Raw genomic sequence first — 26,730 nt, 5'->3', positions numbered from 1 at the left:
AACGTGTTGTGGCTTTGTTGCAGAAGCAAAAATAGAAAAAAGTAACTATCGAAACTGTCAAAATGTGGATTATTCAATATTAGAGTGACATCTAAACGAAGCTTTGCGAAACACTGAAGCGTTCTTTTAACTGTATCATAAAAAAGATTACGCTTGTCAACACTGTGTTTGTAGAGGTCAACGATATGAATTGCATATCATGAATAAATGTGTGGTTCTGCAACCGAACCTTTAATATACTTTAATTTTTAAAGAAACGTTTGTAGTAGCTCTTTTCTGACAAAAACGCCTCTGTTGGAGAAAGGCTGTTAAGTGTGTGAAGGGAGTGTGTCATGAGTGTGCAAGATGGGTGTGGATGTGCCGTTGCAAGCGGGCAGCGCAGCTCATTATCAGTTGATTTGCATGTCTTTTCCGGCCGCGAGTTTTTTATTTTCCAGAAGGAATAATATCTTCTAATGCACTTTGGCACACACTTCAAACAGCCGCCAGGAAAGCTAATCTGCCTATTTTCCGCCTCATTCTTGTGTTTTGACAATAACGATAGCCTATCGCAACCTGTGAAAGACTGCCTTTCTTCCTCTTGTCTGACATGATTGATTTGGACCAGTCAAATGCCCTCTGCTGACCAACACAAGTGACGAGTCCACCCAAAATTGTTAAACAAAATGTTTCTGAGGTAAACTGAAACTGAGAGGACAAGTCCTAAATTGGCATCAAGCACATCAATTTTAACTCAAGTTAGAGTTCTCAGATCATACAAAATGCATGTTATTGTTTATTTAGTACTGACCTGAATAAGATATTTCACATAAAAGATGTTTACATATAGTCCACAAGTGAAATAAATAGTTGAATTTATGAAAATGACCCTGTTCAAAAGTTTACATCCCCTTGATTCTTAATACTGTGTTGTTACCTGAATGATCCACAGCTGTTTTTTTGTTTTGTTGTTGTTGTTTAGTGATAGTTGTTCATGTGTCCCTTATTTGTCCTGAACATTTAAAATGTCCGCTGTTCTTCAGAAAAATCTTTCAGGTCCAACAAATTCAACAATTTCCAATTTCCAACAATTACTATATGATTTTGAGATTCATCTTTTCACACTGAGGACAACTGAGGGACTCATTTGCAACTATTACAGAAGGTTTAAACGCTCACTGATGCTCCAGAAGGAAAAAACATGCATTAAGAGCTGGGGGTTAAAACTTTTGAATTTGAAGATCAGGGTAAATTTAACTTACTTAGTTTTCTGGGGAGCATGTAAGTATCTTCTGTAGCTTTTGAAGGGCGTTACTAAATGAAAAAAAAATATATATAATATATATTTAGGCAAAATAAGAAAAATGAACACATCTTCATTCCGTTCAAAAGTTTTAACCCCCTGGCTCTTAATAAATCGTTTTTCCTTCTGAAGCATCAGTGAGTGTTTGAACCTTCTGTAATAGTTGCATATGAGTGCCTCAAACTGTTTCACTTAAAACAACTTGGATAAAGCGTATTTAGCAGAGGAAATTCAACGATAAACAAATGCCATATTTTAGCCTGATCAAGACATACAACAAAGAGCAGAAGAAATGGAGAGAAAACAAAAATCAAGACAGACAAATCATAATCAGAGGCCGGGATTTATTTTTCTGCTTTAAGAGAAAAGAAAAAAGGAAAAGGAAATGAACACTCAACGAGGAAAACGGATGGACGATATAGAGGTGGGGGTGAAAGCGAGAAAGCAAGTGGCTTGCACTCTCCTGATGATGTAGGGCTTTTATCTGCCATGGGCATCCGTGAGGGGGGAAAGCACAGGATGGGTCAGCAGCGGCGTCTCTACGGGCCTGCTGACAGACCCGGGGCAAAATAAAGACCCTGATTAAAGCCGGCCAGCTATGGGCGGAGGGACAGCTGGGGGGGGGAAGATGTATGGACAGACAAGCACACTAACACCAGAGCTAAACATAACCACCGCGGCACCATTAAAGCAGTGGTCAGATGCTCAGATGGCAAGAAATGTATGCTGACCTCTATGGAAAGGTCTTTAGCAGATCCAGAACCAAAAATGGGTTTAAATTGACCCACAAATGACACGCTGGTTGGAAAAACAGGTGTTAACACATTCATTGTTCCCTTCTTCTCATTTCTAAGGGAATAAGGAGAAGTGGTTTGTCACAGTTACTAACCTCACATTGAAGAATGCAGCTGGATTTTTTTAAACAAATAAAATGTCAACAATTTATTTTTTTAAAATGAGTAATGCTCCAAGTATTTACTTTGTTCACTGTAAGAATTCTCTAATAATGGAATACAATAGTCATCCATATATGATCCAGTAATGCAGGACACAATTCTGACTTTTTCCCTCAGAACTGTGTGATATAAACTCACAATTGCGATTAATAAATAATTGCGAGATAACTTTATTTCTCAGAATTGTGACACATACTCGCAATTGTGGGTTTTAAAGTCAGAATTGGGAGATTTAAACTCACATTCTGACTTTTTTCCTCAGAATTGCACGATATAAACTCACAATTGCGAAAAAATAAAGTCATAATTTTGAGTTTTTTTCTCACAATTCTGACTTTATTTCTTAGAATTGAGAGACATAAACTCGCAATTGCAGGTTATAAAGTCAGAACTGCAAGATTTAAACTTAAAATTCTGACTTTTTTTCCTCAGAATTGCGTGATATAAACTCACATTTTGCGAGAAATAAACTAAAAATTGCAAGATAAAAATTTGCGATCCTGACTTTTTCTCAGAATTATGTGATATAAACTCATAATTGGAAGAAATAAAGTCAGAATTGTGAGATTCATTCAGATTTTTTCTTAGAATTGTGATATATACTCAACAACTGCGAGTTTTAAAGGCAGAATTGCGAGATTTAAACTCACAATTCTGACTTTTTTCCTCAGAATTGCGTGATATAAACTCACAAATGTGAAAAATAAAGTCAGAATTGTAAGATAAAAACTCACAATCCTGACTTTTTCTCAGAACTGTGACAATTGCAAGTTTTACCGTCAGAATTGCGAGATTTAATCTCACAATTCTGACTTTTTTCCTCAGAATTACATGATTTAAACTCACAATTGCAAGAAATAAAGTCAGAATTGCGAGATTCATCCTGTTTTTTTTTTCTTAGAATTGTGAAATATACTCACAGTTGTGAGTTTTAAAGTCAGAACTGTGAGATTTAAACTCACAATTCTGACTTTTTTCCTCAGAATTGCAAGATATAAACTCACAAATGCAAAAAATAAAGTCAGAATTGTAAGATAAAAACGTGCAATCCTGACTTTTTCCCAAAAAATTATTTTTGTTCTGAGAAATAGTTTGTCACAGTTGCTAACCTTGCATTAAAGGATGCAGTTACATTTTTTAAAAATGAGTAATGCTCAATGTATTTACTTTGTTCCCTGTAAGAATTCTCTAACAATGAAATCAAAGACGACATCCATATACAATCCAGTAATGCAGGACAGACAGTCTGTCATCATAAATCCAGTTTTTCAGAGCTGTAAAAATGAATTTTGTGAGAGTAGAAAAAAAGGGATAGTTTACCCAAAAATGAAAATGTCATCTTTTACTTCACCTCACATTGTTACAAACCTATATGAACACAAAAAATGATATTTCGAAAAATAAATAGTGTCGTCAACGGGGTCCAATGTTGTTTAAGCCCCCAATCATTCTAAAACATCATACAAAAATATCTTACTAGTGTTCCGCAAAAGAAACAAAGTCATACATGTTTGAAACAACATAACCATTTTTCATTTTTTCGATGAACTATCCCTTCAAGCAATGATTTACATTCATCTTTGAATAGCTACTAAATCTGTTTTCTGCAAGTATCACATTATTAAAATACAGTTGAGGAAAAACCTGAAGGATGGATTTGTGGCACACTGTCCTCTACTGGCCAGCGCTTGAAGGACATTTCTTTAAAAAGATGCTGATACAGAACAAAATTCATAAATAATAGCTCATACAAAAGAACAAACAACAGTTTGATCAGCAAATGTGTACACCATAATACTGCACCATATAAAACGAGTGATTATTGAATTATAAAGTCCACATTTATGAAATCACAGCAACGTAGTGTCCTTAAAAACAACAAGAAATGGTCATGTGCGTCGATTGTCCCTCTACACAGTTCAACCCAAAACGTATGAGCTAACCAATCTTTGACGTTATTGTCCAATGTAGCTGTTCTTAAATGGGCGAAATGCCTTCTTTTGGTCTCCAGCACAAGCAAGTCAAGATAGATTTGCATAATTGTGTCAGCTTTCATAATACAATATTGCACGTTAAAGATTCACATATTAAATGCAACAAAAATGGGAATAAAATCCCTGAACATTCACAGTTGTCTTGGCCTAAAGCTTGAAATCACTTGTCTTTTTTTAAACAAATTTAAAACCTAAACTCTACAAAAACTGTATTTTACAAGCTGGAATGGCATTTCCAGTTACGTTTTCATCCCTTTTTTTAAGGTTCTTCACTCCAGTTAGAAGCAGACAAACCCAGTCAGACTGGACTTCCTATGCCAGTGCAATAAGGACCCACAGTATAGGGAATGGATTCATTGGATGACACTAAAAATAGTGATATACAAGTGGAAAGCGTGGGGGGCCAACCAGGACAGAACTCAACACTCTCATTCCACCACCAGGAAAAGGAAACGTGGTCATGGCTGTGATGTCATCCTCTGAAATAGCTCTCCTGTCTGGACGCATGTCAAAGCCCTCTGTAGCCATTGTTCATTTTTCATACGGCGTTTGTCCAAGGCATCCAGTGATTTGACATCCCTTTGTTAAATGCTAGTAAAATATTACTGAAGTAAACAACGCATAAAACTGCAGTTGCAAAATCCCACTTGGGAGGTCCCATCCGTCGACATACATCGTTCAGGCAACCTTTGTAAACAGCTTTGGTGACTGTTCACCTAAAATGGACACAAAATAGCTCTGGTCCAGTAGACAGGCATCCAGAACCTGCCCCAGAAGGCAAAGGGCCTTCAACAGCCAATGATATATCAAAAATCTCATCGCTCTTCAGTGAATCTTTGAGAGCCCATTGGCTAGGAGTAGTTTGAGGGGGATGGTTGATCGAGACACAGTCATAGGCAGTCTGTGCAGACCTGGAGAAAGGAAAAAGGAGAGTAAACAATATTAGAGCGGCAACTTTGATCTAACAACCAGAAAAGGTAATGTTGGCAGGCGATGTTTGGGTTGAAAGCAAACCAATCAATCAAAGAACAAAAGCCAGTTGGGGGAGTAAATAAGCAGAGATGCTATCTGAAGATGGTCTGGGTGAGCGAGTGTGTGCGTTCGAGTTCGGTAGTTTTGTTTGTATTGGGCGGAGGGCGATGGGCGTGTGTCCTCCAGAAGGAGTTTGACGCCCTGAGGTCCCCAGGGAACCCTTCTCCCCTTCTGTCCCCTCTCACTTTCCTGAGAGAATTGTGCTTTTTCTATCTGAGGAAAGAGACCTACCCATAGAGAAACATGGCCTGTGCGAGGAACACCTCACCCAAAGACTAACTACAAACACTGGCAAATGGCAGCGTAGCACACCCCTTGTCCTTTCCAGATACAATGCGTACATGAGCAAATCTTTCTCCTCACACGTTTTCCTTGAGATAAACGTTCGAATTAACTGTTGCGGAAGGAATGTTCTGAGTTCAGTACAAGTTGAAGGTGTATGGACTGCATTTGTGATGTTATAGCAAAAATAAAGAGGTTTAAAAGTATATCCACAGGTTTTTAAATATTATGTGTATTGTGTGTGTTAAAACAGTTATTTTTTAATAAATATATTTAAATACATAATTCACACATGCATATATAAAAATTAAATTGAACATATAAAAAAATATATATATTTAAAAGTATATTATAACTGGTCAAAATAAATAAATTAGCAAATGCTATTTATGTCTCTTCCTACTCAAATAAAATAGAATAAACCAATTTAAAAAAAAGCATGTAAATTGCTATTAATGGATCTACCTACTAAAAAAAAAAAAAAAAAAAAAATCAATCAGCATGTGAAATGCTATTCATGTATCTTCTCACTCAAATCAAATCAAATCAAATCAAAAAGCAAGTGAGTTGCTATTAATGGATCTTTCTACACATAAATAAAATCAAATGAAATAACAATAATAAATAAAGCATTTGAATTGCTATTAAATGGACTGTTCTACTTAAATAATACATAAATAAAATAATAAAATAAAATGAAATAAATAAGCATGTTTATTGCTTTTAATGGATCTTTCTACTCAAAAAAAGGAAAATCAATCAGAATGTAAAATGATATTCATTCATAGATCTTTCAAAATAAATTAAAAAATAAAATAATCATTCAGCATGTGAAATAAAATTGGGAAAAATAAACAAATCAGCAAATGCTATTCATGTATCTAGCTACTCAAATAAAATAAAATAAAATAAAGCAAGCATGTGAATTGCTAATTGGTAAAATTGATAATTTTACAAATCAGGAAATGTTATTCATAGATCTTCCTACTCAAAGAAAATAAAATATCAATCAGCATGTGAAATGTTATTCATGGATCTTCAAAATAAAATAAAATAAAAATAAAAATAAAATGTGAATTGCCAATTGGTTAAAATAAATAAGTAAACAAATAAGCAAATGCTATCTATTCTGGCTACACAAATAAAATAAATAAATTAATAAATAAGCAAGTGAATTGACCTTCTTACTCAGAATCAAAAAAAAAAAAAAAAAAAAAAAAATAGCAACTAACCAAAGGCACGGATGAGTTCTCTTTGCAAGGCCCATGTGACTGTGTTGATGAGGCAGGCGGATGTGAGTCCAGCAAAAAGCATGTTGTACAGAAAAACGATGTGGAAACTGCCAAGCCAGTTATACCGTCCAAAGTCTCCAAGCAAATCAAACCTTGTGATTCCTACATGTAAATACACGGAAAAAGAGAAATATAAAGAGCTTATAAAGTTAAACATTTTCCCAACTGTAATACACAATGGAAACATACTGCTGAAATATTGCTACTTAGTGCCCTCTTGTGGACAGACAAAGCAGCACTGAACTGGTCATTCATTATGACCAACTAGTGGCCCTGAACTATCTATTTTTAAATATTTTTGCCAATTTGATTATACTTTGAACCACCAACAACAGTGTACAGCTACTTTTAACACAGTTTAAATAAAACAATCAGTGTGGCCTACAGCAGACTTTAAACCCATGCTGCTATTAAATAACATTTTACATTAAAAACCTATTAAATAAAGGCTATTTTAAAATACTTACCCAAAGTGCGGGAGAAAACAGGCAAGGCTGAACTGAGTATTAAAAGAGAAACGCAGTTGCCTATAATCTGTGGAGAGACACAAACAACAATTTAATTAGACTATAAAGAGCACAGCTCCCAGACTATAAATTCTCACAACTGTTTCATGATGACTATGACAGATCTCTGTACCTGTGTAAGGGTTGTGTCCTGTGCACGTGGCAGTAGACCGGTGAACAGTGGAGAGCTGTAGAAGCCAACGACTGAAGAGACCATGAGATACAAGATGATGACCACCTGCACTGCAGCTCCCAGAGAACCCAACATGGAGAACGAGGCAAGGCCTAAGTGAGGATCCTGCAATAGAGAGAACCAACCATTGATGCTTTAGTACCATGTGAGGGTGAGTAAATTAAGTTATGAAAATGTCAAAGGGATCTTTTTCCATGAATTACATTAATAGGTCCATCTATGAATCCTGAAATGGCAAATATAAATAGGTTGTAATGCATCTCACCTCCATCCCTCTAGGCATAGCGGACTCATCAAAGAGTAGTTCAAGCACATGGAAACACACCATCAGCACAGACACAGCCTGAGGAAGACGTAAATTTAATTTCAGCACAACATTATAACTGTAGCTAGTATACAGCAAGTATTCTGTGTTCCGTAAGGTTTACTCTTACTGTTAAAGCTAAAAGCAGCAGCATGGCCAGTGGGTATCCCAGGTTGCGCTGCCATGGAGAGGCTTTTTTCCGCAACTCTATAATGGAAGAAACAATGGTGAAGAGCAATTCATGACAGTTAACTGATGTGTTCAACACTTCGAGAGGTATGTTTGTACCTAAAGCGATGCGTTTGGACTGCACACTTAAAAACTCGTTGTTGATGGCCTCTGTGTTTGCACTGATCCAACAGGAGGTGTTACCTGAAAGAGAAATTGTGTTTAAGAGTTGTTTTGGAAATGAAAATCCTTGTTTGACATGTCAGTAAAGCTTTAATGGGCATTAAAGAAAATGAGAGAAAGAGAGAGAAATCGTTAGAAGGTGGGGTCACTTCCTTTGCAGCCAGTATGTCTTTCTCACATCCTGACACTTACTTTTCAACTTCCTGGACAGAGAGGCCTCTTCAAACATCGTGCAGTTCATAGTCTCTTCTAAATTCTCCAACAACTAAAAAAAAACATAATTAAATAAGAACATCATACTTCCAATTCCTCCTTTAATATTTACAATATACAGTTGAAGTCAAAAGTTTACATACACCTTGCAGCATCTGCAAAATGTTATATTTTACCAAAGTAAGAGTGATCATACAAAATGCATGTTATTTTTTTTTTATTTAGTGCTGACCTAAATAGGATATTTCACATAAAAGATGTTTACGTATAGTCCACAAGAGAAACTATTAGTTGAATTTATTAAAATGACCCCGTTCAAAAGTTTTCATACACTTGATTCTTAATACTGTTGTTACCTGAATGATCCACAGCTGTGTTTTTAGTGATAGCTGTTCATGTGTCCCTTGTTTGTCCTGAACAGTTGCACTACCTGCTGTTCTTCAGAAAAATCATTCAGCTCCCACAAATTCTTTTTTTTTTTAGCATTGTGTATTTGAACCCTTTCCAACAATGACTGTATGATTTTAAGGTCCATCTTTTCACACTGAGAACAACTGAGGGACAGTTCAAACGCTCACTGATGCTTCAGAAGGAAACACAATGCATTAAGAGCCAGGGGTGAAAACTTTTGAACCAAATGAATGTGTACATTTTTCTTATTTTGCCTAAATATCATATTTTTCATTTAGTACTGCCCTTCAGAAGATACAAAAATTAAATTTACCCTGAACTTCAAATTCAAGCATTGTGTTTGCTTCTGAAGCATCAGAGTAAACGTCTTGTGAAATATCTTATACAGGTCAGTACTAAATAAAAAAGGAACATGCATTTTGTATGATCCCTTCTATTTTGGTAAAATAATAATAATGGTAAAATAACATTTTGCAGATTCTGCAAGGTGTATGTAAACTTTTTTTTTTACTTTAACTGTATATACATATTTGGTGTAAGAAAGATTTTGTTTGAAAGATATTAACACTTTTATTCAGCAAGGATACATTAAAAGTGACAGTAAAGAAAGTATAGGCATGTTTTTAAATAAATGCTGTTCCTTTTAACTTTCTATTTAATCAAAGAATCCTAAAAAAAAAGATGTATTAGTCACAAACAAAGGAATTTAAAAATAGAAAACCATTATTTTTACTATTAATTTGTAGCAAATAAATTCAGCCTTCGGAAGTGTAAGTGACCATTACCGAAATTTTACCAATCCCCGGCTAAAACCTATGGAAATATATCACAATCAAAAAGTAATTATAACACGTATCTTGTCCACCTACCCGAGGTTTGACCAATAAACTCCCAATGACGCTAAACATACGTGAAAGCCCAAATGGTGTGCACACTGTTACAAGACAAAAAAAGAAAGAACAAAAGAATTAAAATAAGATTCAACAAGTCTACATTTAAAGGAAGTCAATGCAATAACATATCAAACTAAAAGTTAACATCAAATAAACAAACAAAACAACATATAAACAGTACAGACCAAAAGTTTGGACACACCTTCTCATTCAAATGAATGAGAAGGTGTGTCCAAACTTTTGGTCTGTACTGTATATTTTTCTGTTTCTGTTTTCTGTTTTTATTCTACATTTGTGCAGTTTTCAGTGGGTTAGTGATATTTTTTAAATATATATAAATTAATAAATAAATATTTTTAAATGGGTTTTTATACAAAAACTGCTTTTTATGTAAAATTCACTTTATAAAAGACCCACATTTCTAACGTTAATTCATGGGGATAACATGGCTAATTTCACATGGTTTAGTGTAAGATTTTTGCCCATCTTTTGGAAAATCCAGTTTTAAAAGTAAAAAAAAAAATAACTTTTACCAGTAGGTGGCTGCAGAGCTCCACTATTTGCTATTTGCTATTTGACCACCTGAAAGATATTTTTTCCACATGTTTTTTCAGTTGAATTCATATCTACAGTACAGACCAAAAGTTTGGACACACCTGAATGAGAAGGTGTGTCCAAACTTTTGGTCTGTACTGTACACTCAGGCACACTTACACAAAAGCAGCAGAACTCCAAAGAGTGAGATTCCAGAATAGAGATGTGGCAGGTAATATTCCCACAGGTCTGAAAAGCACAAGGAAAACAGCAGGCTGTTAATAAGACTATTTCTTTATCTTGCACTTACACAGTTAAGAGGAAACTTGGGAGTCTAGCTGGCATTATAAACTGTGTTTTATCCAATTGAAGACAATCAAAGAGATTGAATATAGTCTCTAATGTTACACAGCCTCACCATAAAGACTCTCACGTGCGCTATTGTGATGGAGTATGGCTGATGCCACCCAAACAATGCCCAGAACCAGCAGACTGAGGAGCAGCAGCACCACAGCAGTCTCATAGACCCGTGCCATAACGCCCTTTCAGAGGAAAACACAACCATTAAAAGGACATCAGACACAGAACTGAGTTCAAGTGTTCTGGATTTGCTTTTACCATTACACTAATGACATTTTTACCTTTTTGGACCCAGCAAATCCTTCTGATTCAGTGAAGAAATAAGCAAATGGCATGAGGAAGACCAATGAAAGGTTTGAGAATAAGAAGACTAGGTTCCACAAGCCTGAAACAGACAGATAAAGAATGAGTGAGTAAATAAAAAATGATATCACAATCATGTCATATTAAAAAGCAAAAACCCACAACCAACATAATACACCAATGTACATTTGTTGCTACCCTACTGTTCCAAAGTTGAGGTTAGTATGATTTTAAATACTTTTATTCTGTGAGGATGCATTTAATTGACCAAAAGTGACATTAATCTTTGCAAAATGACAGATTTCAAAGAATTCTATGTCCAATAAATGTTGTTCTTTTAAGGTTTTTTTTCTAGGAATACTGAAAAAAAAGTAATCACACCTTTCACAAAAATGTTTTCAATATTGATAATAACAAGAAAAATTTCTTGAGCACCAAATAAGCATATTAGAATCATTTCTAAATGATCATGCATCACCGAAGACAAATAATGACTGCTGAAGTTCAGCTCTACCATCATAGGAATAAAATACATTTTAAAATATAAAACAGTCACTTTAAATTGTAATATCATCTCACATTGTTTTTTTTTTACTGTATTCTTGATCAAATAAATACATAAAAACATTAAAAAAATATATCCATACCATCCCCAAACAGGTGGAATACAAAGAACACATTAAACTTACACACCACTAGGGGGCAACCAAGTGGCACACTAACTTCAACTCACTAGGTCTTTTTCTAAAGTAAGCTTTTGTTCAGTTTATTTCTCAGTTGGTCTGAGATTTCTTGGCTAATTCTATTGTGATCACGTACAATCCTTGCAGCTTTTGAGATCTGGTGTTACACTTGCACTGCAAAACACTGGAAAAGGCATTTCACAAGATGTCTATAAACTTAATATCAAAGTGCAAATAAAAATCTGGATTTTAAACTAAATAGTTGCCTTAGATTTACTGCCAGAACATATTAGGCTCTTGGCAGACTTGCCACCATTCCCAACACGTGATAACACAATACAGAGCCGTTAAACTTGTGTGTTCAAACACTAAGATCTTGTGGAAATAAAAACAATAACATTTCAATTCATATTGGACAACAACAACAAAAAAACTATTTAAAAAGTTGTAAGAACTGTATTAGAATGATAACTGTATTGATTTTCTTCAACAATAAAAAAAAAACAGTGTTATAGTCATATCATCCACATGTGAAACTTAAAGCAAATCTATTAGTTATTCACTGTGTGTGTGTGTGTGTGTGTGTACCTGGTATTCATCACGTTGTGGGGACCAAATGTCCCCACAAGGATAGGAATACCAGTAAATTTTGACCTTGTGGGGAGATTTCTCAGGTCCCCATGAGGAAACAGGCTTATAAATCATGCACAATGAGTTTTTTTGAGGAAGTAAAAGTTTGCACAATCTCCTGTGAGGGCTAGGTTTAGGTGTAGGGTAGGGTTAGGGCGATAGAAAATACGGTTTGTACAGTATAAAAACCATTACGCCTATGGAATGTCCCCATAAAACATGTAAACCAGTGTGTGTGTGTGTGTGTGTGTGTGTGTGTGTGTGTGTGTGTGTGTGTGTGCGCGCTTACCACGGATGAGTGAGCCATTGAGCCACTGCATGTAGTAACTGTGTGGGAATGTAAGCAGAACTTCATTGGACAGGATGGAGATGGGCAAGAGCAGCACCGCACATACGGCCACCGAGAGTGTGAATGTACACAGCCAGAGCCTGCAGAGTGAGAAAAACATTTCTAGTAAGGTGAGGACGTGTTTTGCAGTCCTCTACTTTGACAGAGTGCCAGCTGTAAAGGGAGGCGGCTGTTAACCGCCACGCTGGAGATCAAAGGGCAAACTGTCCACATTAGGGATGCTCATATTGACCGTTTAACCGTTAACCGTCAGTAAGAATTTTAACCGATTATTACTATCAGTTAAACGGTTAAAAAAAAAAATATATATATATATATATATATATATATACATATATATATATTATTTTTTACGTTTGCTGCATGGTGAAAGAAAAAATGTTTACTCGCAGGCGTGTGGACACGTGCAGTGCGGCTGTTCAGACATATTACCTGCTTTACCTTCTCTTAGTTTGTGTAACTCATGTAAGTAGCCTATGCAACACGATGGCAATGGCGATATTGGGTTATCAAAGAGTGAATCCATGAATAAATGTATTCAAATTCTGAATTAATTATAGTCTAAAAAGAGCGCGCTCCCCTTACAATCACTGGAAAGCTCTCACTCATACATTACTGTAGTTAATCGCAATCTCACAAAGTTAATAAAAAGTAATAAAATAACCTTTACTCTGTAAATGGATCTCTTATTTACATCATGTCTACACTTTCTTTGTTTTAATGAGAGAGTTCGTGGAGGTATAGAATTCAGCAGAATTGAAACCGGCACTTTGAGTGGTGAGAGGATCGTAATATAGCCGCCTCTGATTGGCCATTGCGATAATGTGATCAACAGAAATGTCTGTGATTGGCTATTGAACACTGTGAAAACACGTGTCTCCACAGTGGATGAAAAGACCCGAACCGCAAATTGAAAGGATTTTTGTGAAGTGTTTTTAATCACGGATCTAAGCGTTAACAGACAGCGTTCCAGTCTATCCGTACAGCATGTCCACATGTTAAAAACTGAGGTATAAGCTGGTCCGCTATATGTTTTTATGTCCGACGAGAAAAACAAGACCGGTACCTTTCTTCGAAGCGCATAGAAGGATTCAGTGTGTTTTAGTTCTGTCATCTTAATTAGGTAGTTATTTAACTTATACATATTTAGTGTAGGCCTATTTATATTATTCTTTTTTTTTTTTTCATTCTGATTTTCTCTGTTCTCAGAAGCGCTGCTGATGCGTGATAATTTGAGTATATGAATGCAGTTTTTGTTGTTGCTCTGTATGCTGCTGTTTGCACGTTAAAATAAAACATTTGCTTGTATTTTTATGTATCATCACAGATACTCATGCATTCTATTTTTATTTTAAACGAATTCATTATTCTAATTTTATCAGTTAACGGTTAATGATCGGATAACGAGCAGCGGTTGTCGGTCAGGAAAATTAACCGAAATGAGCATCCCTAGTCCACATATAACCATTCAGGGCAAACTAATAAAAAGCAAAATAGTAACCATTAGGGTTGCATCGATCCGATACTCTGGATCGGTATCGATGCCGATCCAAGCTTTTTGAATGGATCGGATATCGGTGATGCGTGACCGATCCAAATTCGATACCGTTACCAGAGTTTGATTAAATAAATAGCAAGAAATACTAGTGTAAAAACTATAATAATTCATACAAGAACACAATTATTTTAAAACATTGCCTTAAAAATAAAATACATTTAAAATACGTTGCGCTGCTTACACAACCACATGTGACGTGAATGTGAGAGGTGAGTTCAGAGGGAACTTTTACATGCAAAGTCTACCTCAGTGCGGTAAACATGTCCCTGATTTGGAAATATTTTACTCTTGATACAGTAGCACTGCAAATTGTAATATTTGCAATGTCAAAGTTTCAAGAGGTGGAAGTAGTGTTTCGAATTACAACACCACAAATTTAATCAAGCATCTTCAAAAGCATCACGCAAAAGAACACAAGGACTTCGCGATTGTGTAATACAGCAGTTAAATAAATAAGAAGTTATTATTAAATCACTTGCATTGTCTGACTGTAACACTATATTGCCTGATTTTGCTCTATTTCGTCGTCAAAAATAATCTGAAACAAGTCATAACTGAGCCGCTGCGCATCTCCATTCAAACACAGCGGTGTTTCGTTTATGAATGAACATGCGTTTTTAAACGAATCTAGTGAAATGATTCAATTTCCCATTCAAACAGAGAGTCACTTGCTTTATTCCTGAATGAACCATCCGTTCAAACGAATCAAATGAATGAAATGATTCAGTAATTAAATCAGTGTCTTGCCGCCATCTGCTGGCAAATCTGTTCAGTTATTTATATCTGTAACATTTCTGTTGTCAAAATGTTATTTTAAAACATTAATCTTAATATGAATTTGATTGCACTCATGCATGTACCCCCCCCCCCTTTTATCCAACAATGTGCAAGCAGATTTGGTATTTCTTTCTTTACCTAAAAAAAAATAAATCTTAATGACAAAGTGAATTGTATGCATTCTTTATTTTTGAAGGTAAAATACCCCCACTGATATCAGCCTGGTATCGGTATCGGCCGATACTCAGAATTTTTGGTATCGGATCGGATCGGTTTTGAAAAAAAGGTATCGTTGCATCCCTAGTAACCATTCGGGTGTCCTTAGCAGCCTTAAAATCTGTGTAAATTGCTGTGAAATGTACCATTTTTCTGCCATAACGTGACATATTTCTGAGTGAAACAAGATATTTAACTAAGTAGGGTGGAAGCTGATTTTATGCATTTGGAATTTATTGGATGGCTAAAGTGGGATGTTAAATGCTAGAATGAAGTAAGACTGAATTTGAGCTTGCTTGCCTAAATAGATATTTGACTATTAAAGGGATAGCTTACTCAATTACGCTTACGTCATTATGTTGCGATAGTTTCAGGATAAACAGGAAGAGCAACGCTCGCGCTGAACGCGAAATAGTTTACTTTGTGGATAATTTTCACGCAATCGTGCTGCTCATCTGAGGAGGTTTTCAATTACCAGCTGAAGTCATCAACCTCTTCCAAGTGGGCCCGGGCACGGTTCGGAGCACTCACACTAGTCAAACGAACCGCGCTTTGGTGGTCAAACGCACTCGGGCACGGTTCAAACTGCCTAGTGTGAGTTCACTCTAAGATATTTTGATTAAATCTGATAGCTTTCTGACCCTTTGTAGACAGCAATGCAACTGACACATTCAAGGCCCAGAAAGGAAGTAAGGAAATCATTAAAATAGTCCATGTGACATCAGTGGTTTCTGTGATTATAAGTGAAGTACTCTTGTAAACGCGCGTCGAAGACTCGCCTTGAACGTGTCAGTTGCGTTGTTGTCTATGCAGGGTCAAAAAGCTTTTTGATTTCATCAAAAATATCTTAATTTGTGTGTTCTGAAGATGAACGAAGGTCTTACGGTTTTGGAAGGACATGAGGGTGAGTAATTAATGACAGAGCATTTTTGTGAGAACTAACCCTTTAATGAGCAAAACCTAATACTCATGCGGCCTACATTAAGATATTAAGGAAAAAAAGGAACCTACGCAATTTTGTTGACAGTGGCATCCTCAATGTCATCTGTGGGCACAAAAGGAAAAGGAAATGAGTTTGTCACCAAAACACTACCCCACTGCAGACATATTGATGTCTAGACTCACAGTTCAGCCTTGAAACTAAATTGAACAAAACAACAAGCTCCCCACAATGACCCAGATTCATCATGAAGAAAACAGAACACTTTTAAACCCTTATTTGAAAAATATATATTATATTAAAAAATCTTGGGAAGCCTTCATTGTTAGATCTTTCAGTTTTGCATGTGCAGGAAAGCAGGAATTCTGTTTTAAGAGGAGTTTGTCTTATTAACACGGATGGATTGAGAACATGACGCAGAGCGAATGAAAAAAAATAAACCTCACACATTCACATGAGAGAAGAGCAAAACATGCCCAGTGTGACAGAGCTCCAGGGTAGATCTGTGTGACATTTCCTGGGAGTGCTCCAAACCTAATGCAAAACAGGTTTTCTGCACATATTCTTATATGCAACTGAAGAAAACAGCTTTAGCCCTCCAAGATCGGTGCACATTCAGACTATAAAATCCACTCTGAGTTTTAGATCATTATAGTCAAAAATCTCTTGTTAAAAGTGATTTGGTTTGTGTTTCTAAATTAGAATATGCATGACAATGGTAATGGCTTGGCTTGCAGTTCAGTACACAATGTTCTTTAAATGCATCTACCAAGATGTTCTTACATTCCTCTGCACTATTTTTTAATTTGTGATAATGTAAGCATGCGCTAGATGGACGTATTTAAATGTTGCGATGACACAGGAACAGCTGTGCTCATGGGGACCCAGGTTTAAGTCTAAAGTGATGTCCCAGAGCTTTCCTATCAGCTCTCCACTGACCTATATAATAATAAAAAAAGGCAAAAAAACAAATAAAAAACAAGAACAAGAAAACTGTTATAATAATAAAACCATTCAAGACTGTTTCACTGTGTTCTGTTCAACTCAGTTTTTGAACAAAAGTACGAAGCAAAAGTAAAAAGCCAATAATTAAGTCAATTCAACTAACAAACTAAAATCATTCTAAATCATCATTAAAAACATTCTGTTCTGCTTTACCTAGCTTTTTTGGATCACAAGAATGCATCCTATGTGAACGGTTCCTAAAAATCTTTCAACAGTCTAAACAAGCTTGATGTGTTTTGCACAAGTCAGACTCTAGAAAAAACCTCCCTCAGATTTTCCACTGAAAGTAGGTATAGCAGAACCGGGAAAGAGCAGAGAGTTCAATTATGGGGTGTATACCAAAACATGAGGTAGTGCTCTCTTATGAAACCTCAGGCAGTGACTGGGCAGGGGGCCTATGTTTATCTCACGGGAACATTCCTCATCCCCACTGCTGCCCTCCCTCAATGTTACATAAGTGCTTACGACAGCAATCAGAAACATTGACTCTTCTATTCTGAAGACGATTTCAGATATTCAACAAATAACACAGAATACTTGACTATCTGAGCATGACTAGTTACCAAGCAAAACATTTTTAGAAAGTGCATGTGCATGACAGTGTCAGGTTGTGCTGACCAACAAATGTAGAGCAGCTGTAGCAAATCACAGGTCTGCTTTGAAGGACTGGACTGCATGAAGTCAAACAACTGCGGAGGGTCCGGGGGGTCACGTTAAACTTACCAGCGACAAACTCCGCATTCTTCTTGAAGTGAGTGAGAATGAAGTGCGACAGGATGTACAGGCAAATGAAAAGCAGCACGCAAATCTAAAACAGAGAAAATAGAAGAACATCAGTGTAATTTGAAAACATTTTAATATGCATTTTGTATTTTCTTCTTGTATATAAATATTTAAGGGTTTCTGTCTTGCATAAAGCTATTGTGTGACTTCAGAAGACTTGAAATACAGTGCATGAATCTATTTTAGAAAGTTTTTGCATTCCTACACTTGGTCTCCACCCAATTTTATTACATGGAAGAGAGAAGTGTGAACATATTTTAAAACTTTTCATCTTATGTTCCACGAACGAAAAATCACAATCTTTCTTGGAAGATTGGGTGTAAATGCCAATTTGCAGAACATCAGAGATGACATACATTTTTGCAGGCATCTGCAGTATGAGTCACGCAGTTAATATGAGCAACAACCATCAACAGGCAGCGACAAGACGTGCTGTGCAAACACGCTGCTTAGATGTGTTGCCAATTTAAGTTAACAAGGACACGTTAGACAGAGACCCTGTAACCGAGCAGAGGTCATGAAACACACTCCAACACAGCCCTATTATCACTGATACACGCTGCTGTGCCGAACCAGATTGCCTTTACAGCTCTGTGACATAAGAGCTTCTAATCAAGGACATTTGGTTCTCATTGATAACACACAGACTGGTGATGGAATGGGACGGGAGCGGTCAAAGATATTGTAAAATTACATTTCATATTATTGATAAAAGATAATGGGAGAAAATGCATTTAGTCTCAGAATATATATTTAAAAAAAAAAGCTGAAAGTGAATCAGCAAGTGTGAATCAGTAAGTACAGTGTCCTTTTTAAAGCCATCTGTCCCTTTTCTTAGACTGACTCTTACATCTAAATTCCAAATGAATGAACACCCACAATGCAGACTTGAGAATGAAGGTATCAGCACCAGATGGAGGATGAAGCTTACAGCTCAAATGCAAATGAAGAGTTAAACCAGTTACAACTGAGATTAGGTAATAGATTAGATACTGAAAAGATTTACAGGCAAATAAGACATTTACAGTACATTTAGCCTAGGGATTTATCACAATAACTAAACAGTTGGTCATATTCAAAATGTTAATACTGCTAAACATGAATACATTATTGCTATTATTTGCATAATAAAAATAACACACTGGGTTAAAATAGCTGCAAGCAGCGATTAAGGCATTTAAGCACATATGAAAAAGACATCACATATTTTTTTAACAAACCTGTAACCACCTAAATCAACAGCATTTTTGGTTATAGTTTGGTCATAGTTTTTTTTTTTTACAATTTTGACTGTTATACTGCGTGGTCTCCCTAAAACTTTGGATGCTTGTTTAGAATCACCTGTCACAGGTGCTCACCAGGTTTTGTGAAGTTTAGAGGGTTTTTTTGGCTTTATAGGCTTTCGGGTATATTTGAACAGGCCCTTTTCTAAATGACGCTGTTATAGCTTGCCAAAAGGTAAATCTCAACTTTTTTTTGATAAATACTGACCTAGAGAGTCCAGAGTATTGTACTGCAGTGTTTTTTTTCCAGGACTAGTTTGCAAAAGTAGGTTTTTCACATCTTCCCAAGCATTTAACTACTGGTTTGATTGAAGCTCTGTGACTTTTTCATGTGACCTCGAATTCAGGTCTTACGCGTTGTGAGTTTGGCAAAGAGATCTAATTCCATTCGAAAGTTAAAGGCATTTTAGTAAAGGCGGCGCCTGGCCCTTCCGAACGTTTTTGCATCGCTTTGCAATGGAGAGTCGAAAGTTAATTTTTATTTTTTTTTTTGATAATTACTGATATTCACTCTCCAGAGAATCTTCTTGCACTGGTTTGGTTCAAACTACACGAAAAACCTAGGACTAGTTCACAAAAATAAATATATATTTTTGGTAAAAGCAAAATATCTGAAAATTGGGCCTGCGACAAACAGCCTTATAGGCGATTTTGTACTTTTGATCACTGTAGCACCCCCGTCAGGCCGATTGGGGCGAGCCTTGGTGACGTTGTAGACAGTGGGAGTACTACCATCCCTCCAAGTTTCAAGTCTCTACAACTTACGGTTTGGTCTGCCCGATCAGATTTACGTGGAGATTGCTGATCCTTGGCTACTCTACCAATTACAATAGGGTTTTAGCACTGCACACTTGAACCCTTAAAAAAAACAGTGCTGTGTGAAATATGTGACCCTGGACCACAAAACCAGTCTTAAGTAGCACGGGTATATTTGTAGCAATAGCCAAAAATACATTGCATGGGTCAAAATGATCAATTTTTCTTTTATGCCAAAAATCATTAGCATATTAAGTAAAGACCATGTTCCATGAAGATATTTTGTACATTTTCTACCATAAATATCTAAAAACTTGATTTTTGATTAGTAATATGCATTGCTACGAACTTCATTTGGACAATTAAGGCGATTTTCTCAATATTTAGATTTTTTTTGCACCCTCAGATTCCAGGTTTTCAAATAGTTGTATCTCAGACAAACATGGTCCTATTTTAAGGACAATATATCAATGGAAAGCTTATTTACTCAGCTTTCAGATGACGTAAGAATCTCAATTTCGACAAATTTACACTTATGACTGGTTTTGTGGTCCAGGGTCACATATGGACAAACCCAGCGGTTGGGTTAAATGCTTAACCTTGCTCTCTGGGTAGTTTTATTTAACTCAACCATTGCTCAAAAACCAGTATATTTCTTGCTTAAAATGAACCCAAAATAAACATTTGTTAATATGTTCAATAAATGAACATTTAATAAGTTGAATAAATAATATTTAAATAATAAAAAAAGATTTTTAATTGCTTATTAATAAAAGTTCACCTTCTGATTATTGCTGATGCCTGAAGTAATTATGTGTCAGATTTTTAATTTATAATTATAATTTTTAATTTGGGGTTATATTAAGCCAGCCATAAAATAATTTTAAACAATAGTTGTTCAATAAAACTACCCAGAAGGTTGGGTTAAAGATTTAACTCAACAACCCAGTCGCTGGGTTTGTCCATGCTTTAAACAAGCATTTTTTGTAATAAAGTACTAATAATTAATTATTATTATTATTACTATGACTAAAAAGTATGATCATTATTGACATCGCACAAATGTATACCCTTTTGTCAAAGCACTCTAAAATGAAAAAACTAATGTATTAAAAATAATGAAATTCCTAAATCAGAAGAGCCAAACACAATTGTAGTTCTGCAACAGCTCAGCATTTAACCAGAAGTGAAAGAGTAAAACATAAAAAGTAACATTTTATGAATTAATGAAGCATGTGCAAAAGAGTTGACAAAATGGCTGAAGACATATGACGAACTTTGTTTCACAATGAGCATTAATTTATTTCAATGTCTCATTTCTCTTTAAAATAACCCCAAAATCAACACATTTCCTGTAACATGCTGACATTAGACTGCTATTCTCTATTTTGCCATCTCTTTTTGGAGGAGGGGCAATGTTTGACTCTTCTCATCCTGAGAGAGCCACAGTGAGATCTGTCAGCATGACAATAACCGTCAAATTCCACGATTAACCTTTATCCTGATTTCAGATACAAGATTTGCATCTAGAAACAACACTTCTAAAAAGTGAAAAAAGACATGATTATGTAGTGAATACACCTTATAGGTGTACTGTATGAGTTATATTGAGTGAACTGAAGGGGAAAAACTATTCTGAAGCACCATATGTCCAATAAAAGAGAGGAAGAATGAAAGTGGGAGGAAGAGGGATAAGGGAGGGGATGGGACAGGAAACTGGGATTTTGTCTTCAAAGTGCAAACAGCAGTGAAAACAATAGATCTGTGGGATACCATGAGTGAACCTCTAAAAGGTGTTCACACAGATTTGTTTGCTCAGCATTTGAAGAGTGTTTTCATTTGAGTAAAACATAACATACTCAACCACCAAGTTAAAACTGGCAATTATGTTAAAACGAAACAAAAGATTGCGCAACAAAAGAGTTGAATACAACGTGAGAATACATCTCCGGTCTTATTGTATTTGCAGTCAAAGAAATTGTGAAAAATACCTCTATAAAATGAAAGTCAATGGGGTCCAAAACAGGGACTCAACTGACTCAGACTGAAAGTATCTTCTTTTGTGTTCCACTGAAATTCCACATAAGAAAGAAACGTCATAAAGGTGTGGAATGACACTCGACAGAACATGTGACGACAGAAATGTCATTGTTTGCGCAGTATCCCTTTAAATTCTTCAAACAGCCAAAAGGGGTGGACAAAGACAATATTTACCAGTCCCTGTAGGTTAATAAACAAAAATTTCTATTTGGGCAATGGTTGGCAGGTTTTCAAACCTCTTCATCAATATGGATCAATGTTATGAATGACTGTATAATGCGAGTGTAGTTTTAGTGTGAACAGGCAACCAGGTCATCTATAGTGCATTTGCTGACCAATTTGGCAGGACTGGTTAAACAGCTGAGCTCAAATGTTCTGAATCTTAAAGGTTTATTCATCTGCTCTGGGTAATTCTCACTGCACAATAGGACCTGGAACCAAGCCCAAGTTATTTACTCAAGTGAAACAGCCTATTTAGCAAAACAGTCAGATAGAGCAACTGTGAATTGACACAATGAGAAAACAACACTTGAGGTGTAGGACAGATTAGCAAAAGGACAGACGTATGACAAAAATACTAACAACGTGATTTGATCAGAGGTACTAGATAGGATTATGAAAGAACATTGCGAAATATCAAATACAAAAAAAAGAAAAAACCTCAAGTAGGTTTTCATGAGAAACAAATAATGTATCCAATCATAAAGAAGATCCTTTTTAGTAAACACTATTACACATCTGCAGGCATGAGTACAAAACCCACTATTGTTGAAGGCCAAGTAACATGTTCAGATATGCACCTTAATAAAGTCTATTACACACACACACAATTCATTCCTTGCACATCTACAGAGTAGGAGCTGTGCCAAATCTGCTACTCCTTTTAACAGACTGCCCCTCCTGAAGATCAACCAAGAACAAAACTGTCACATTGTCATAAATTGTGTTTGGTTTACAAGTGGAAATTCAATAGTTTTGAGTTCCACCCAAGTATGCATTTACAAAAAGGGTTTTATCTGACATCAGTGTACGTTCTTGATTTAATTCAGCTGTGTATTCAAACAAAATGTATTTAATTTAGGAGGTAATCCAAGTACTCGATTTTATAAAAAAAATCCTTTTGGAAGTGGCGCATTGCATGGACCATTTATTAGACCAAGTTTGGACCAAGGTTGCATGATATATTAAACCCATTTAAAAATCATAATAAAGCCCAATGCTATTGTGAATTCACAAACGCTCCGATTCAGTTAAATAAATTTATATGATGATGGCCACATATTCAAGAAATTACAGTTGCTGTAGCATTTCTGTCGCAAACAAAATGGCCAAATACTGGCGCCTTCCATTTGGTATAATGGATAATATACGTTAGCGCTATCGTTTATAAAACATTATGACCTAGTTTCACAGACACGACTAAGCCAGGATTAAGGCCATAGTTCAATTAAGACATTGAAGTAATTTTTATAAACTTGCCGTCGTAAAAAACATTACTGGTGTCCATCTTGAGACAAAACAAAGGCACTGATATACTTTAAGATCAGTCAGACCAAGTTTCTTTCAGTTGAAACAGCTCAGACTTACATTTTACTGGGTGTATGTATTTTCACAGTTTTGTTCAATAAAGCCATTACTTGCTTTTGATACTTACTACAACTGAACTATTATTTCCTCATTGTTATTATATATGCATTTTAAGTAATTTGAAAAACAATTGTTTAATAAGGTCTATTTTGATTACTAAAGAAAAAAATTATAATTATCTGATTAATCAATGAATTGTCAGAATAATCGACCAATTATTTGATTACCAAAATAATCATTAGTGACAGCCTTCGTAAAAACTGTTTATGGAGACTTGCCATCACAGGTATAAATTACATTTCAAATCATTACAGTTATTTAAACAGCCATTTTAAATTGTAAGTATATTTTCCAATATTACCGTTTAATTTGCTGCATTTTCAATCAAATAAATAGAGGTTTGATGAGCATAAGAAACTTCTTTTTTTTTTTTATTCAAAAGGCTTACCACTTTAAAAAATATTTAAATCAGTGGTTCCTTAAACTGTTTCTCTTCAATATCCAGCTCTTACACAAGACAAACAAAACTGTTTTTTATATAAATACAAAAGTCATTATAAAAGCATTATATTATTTTTACAATAAACCATACAATATAGAAAATTAATGAATATGAACAATGACTACTAAATATATAAATGGCAGCACGTGTGATTAATTAGCATATCGCAGTGAAGAATCACCAAGCCTAATATTTTGTAATTAGTATTAGTCATTTTACTGAATGACAGCTGAATCTGAGCCAGCCCAACTTTACGCACATTGTATGCACTGTACGCACCTTTTGTACGTCAACAACAAAAGATATGTTAAGCATCTTCTCCACCCTTTTTAAAAGCTGAATTGACATTTTGTTACCCTAAGATGGTTGTGCATTTTATTATTCACAATTTTACACTTTGTTTTTCCCTATACTTACAGTCGGGTGACACATTTTTAGGTCAGCCCACCAGTTGAAAACCACTGATTTAAATTATAAATCCCAGATAAGCATCAGTGACGGGGATCAATAACCATGACAGCATGAGATCTGTGGTGCCCACGGCCTGGGGCAGTACAATAGGTCTGGTTTACATTATCTAGTGTGACCCATCTGTGCAATTCACATTTTCTAGGAGGATTACAGGTCTGCATCCCAGACAAAAACAGAACAGTAAGAGTATATGCACTTAAAATATCTGAAAATAGAGCTTTTGTTTGCATCTACAGTGCCTACACTCTTAAAAATAAAGGTGCTTTAAAGGGTTCCTCAAGCGATGCCATAGAAGAACCATTTTTGATTCCACAAAGAACCATTCAGTCAAAGGTTTTTTTGAAGAACCATTTCTTTCTTACCTTTTTATAATATAAAAATCCTACTTTCGAAACAGAAAGGTTCTTCAGATGTTAATGGTATGGAACCATTTAGACAAATAGGTTCTTCTATGGCATCTTGAAGCACCTTTATTTTTAAGCGTATATGACTGCTTCAACCAGATTAGGACTAGAATTGAAGTGACGTATTAGATTGTCATTTAATCTATAGTTTTAGGAGGTCATCTTTTTTATTATAGTTGGTGAATTACATAATCTGCCAGATTAGTGATGTAAAAATAAGCAATGGATCTAATGCTCTAAAATGCTGAGTGAGATGCATTGTGAAGGAGTAAAGGTTAACTCCAAGTGTCTCGCTGTAAGGTTCTTGAAGTCTGAAGTTCAGTTATAGTTGTAATTCACTAGGTGTTGACAGACATTTCCATCCACGATGATGCCAAAGGCTCATCTGTTTTCCAAAATAAGCTCTGGATCACAAAAAGCTGAGCGGTCTCATCCTTTGCCATTGCAAAGTGCTACATTTTACAACGTGCAGCTGTGCATCACCATGTAATAGGCCAAGTAAATAGATGCCTCAGGGTCTCTTTGTGTACACAATACTTTATAATACAATGTTTTGTAAATATTAAGCAAGGACAACTCAAACACTCACAGTGGAATCAGGATTTTATGAGAACATAAAGTCCTTGTGCACAAGATAACTTCAAACAATCACCTAATCAATCAAATGTTATTGAATTCCATTTGGACAAACTCAAGGACGCATTTAAATAGGTAACACTGCAAACGGTGCTTCATAATACTATGTAAACAAAAGAAGCAAACACAGAAAAACTCACAATGTTTTCTCGGACTCGGTTGTGGAAGAGTTGCTCTCTAACCGTCACGTCTTCTGTTTCCATGCTTTGAAACCATGTCTTGGCGTGTTCCCGGTTATAAGTTGTAAAACATTTCAGTCTCCGAGAAGATAATAGCCTACGTGGAAACTTGTTCCGAGTTAAAGCGAACGAACGCTTTCCACCTCCAAACGCATCGCGGTTGCTCTAGCGTCACTAGGTCAACCAACTAGTCCTATTTTCTTTGGTGGGTGGATGAATTCTTTTTAAATGATTATTCACCTGCTAACAAGGAAATTATAAACACCATTAAACTCTCCCGAGTCAACGTGCTCACAGATGCTCCTCAAATGAATCATTCAGACGCTCACAAACTCCATCTACTGGACGGGCTGGACCTGGACTGTGGGAGGAGGAAAAGGCGGGGTTAAGACTTGTGTAATAAAACATATACAATAGTAAACAATTGCAGACCCTAATAAATTATAAATGATAAATATATAAAAGTAATTAAAAGACTGTCTTCATATATTAGATATACTGTATGTCATATATATAAAATCTAGCTTTTTGGGGGGAAAAGAAAGATTATCTAATTACACTTATGTTTCTTGTTTGCATTTTATACAAAATTTATGCACTATAGACTCTAACTAATTAAAATTGAGTGAACTATTATTTATTCTTTCATATTGTTCTTAGAGCTGATCTACACTACCAAAAGTTTTTGAACAGTAATATTTGTAATGTTTTTTTAAAGAAGTATCTTCTGCTCACCAAGCCTGCATTTATCTGATCCAAAATACAACAAAAAACAGTAATATTGTGTAATAGTTTTACTACTTAATATAACTGCTTTCTAATTGAATATATTTTAAAATGTATTTTTTGTCCTGTGATCTAAGCAAAATTTTCAGCATCCTTACTCCAGTCTTCAGTGTCACATGATCCTTCAGAAATCATTCTAATATACTGATTGGCTGTTCAAGAAACATTTATTATTATTATCATCATTTAAAACAGCTGAGTAAATTTTTTCAGGATTCTTTAAAGAATAGAAAGATCCA

General features: G+C 35.5%; 1 protein-coding gene across 1 annotated transcript; it reads right to left on the bottom strand.

The window, feature by feature from the left end:
• Nucleotides 1–1,611: 1,611 nt before the first annotated feature.
• On the bottom strand, nt 1,612–26,000 carry lmbr1l (limb development membrane protein 1-like). Its single transcript, XM_073823317.1, has 16 exons — nt 25,667–26,000; nt 17,788–17,872; nt 16,131–16,164; nt 12,509–12,648; nt 10,885–10,988; nt 10,662–10,785; nt 10,424–10,492; nt 9,686–9,750; nt 8,385–8,457; nt 8,130–8,213; nt 7,972–8,048; nt 7,803–7,880; nt 7,478–7,642; nt 7,306–7,372; nt 6,779–6,940; nt 1,612–5,143 (listed from the first exon to the last, which is right to left on the bottom strand). Exons 1-16 carry the CDS (start codon nt 25,727–25,729, stop codon nt 5,058–5,060), a joined length of 1,476 nt encoding a protein of 491 aa, XP_073679418.1. The 5' UTR covers nt 25,730–26,000; the 3' UTR covers nt 1,612–5,057.
• Nucleotides 26,001–26,730: the final 730 nt, after the last annotated feature.

Source organism: Garra rufa, chromosome 18 (genome assembly GCF_049309525.1).
Source record: "Garra rufa chromosome 18, GarRuf1.0, whole genome shotgun sequence".
In the NCBI taxonomy this organism is placed as follows: domain Eukaryota; kingdom Metazoa; phylum Chordata; class Actinopteri; order Cypriniformes; family Cyprinidae; genus Garra; species Garra rufa.
This window is presented reverse-complemented; position numbering and strand designations above follow the sequence as displayed.

Coding starts and splice junctions, on each gene's coding strand:
- lmbr1l (XM_073823317.1), bottom strand. CDS start 25,729: ATGGAAACAGAAGACGTGACGGTTAGAGAGCAACTCTTCCACAACCGA. Junction 10,786..10,884: donor GATTTGCTGGGTCCAAAAAG/GTAAAAATGTCA, acceptor TTCCTCTGAAAG/GGCGTTATGGCACGGGTCTA. Junction 7,643..7,802: donor CTATGCCTAGAGGGATGGAG/GTGAGATGCATT, acceptor TCTCTATTGCAG/GATCCTCACTTAGGCCTTGC.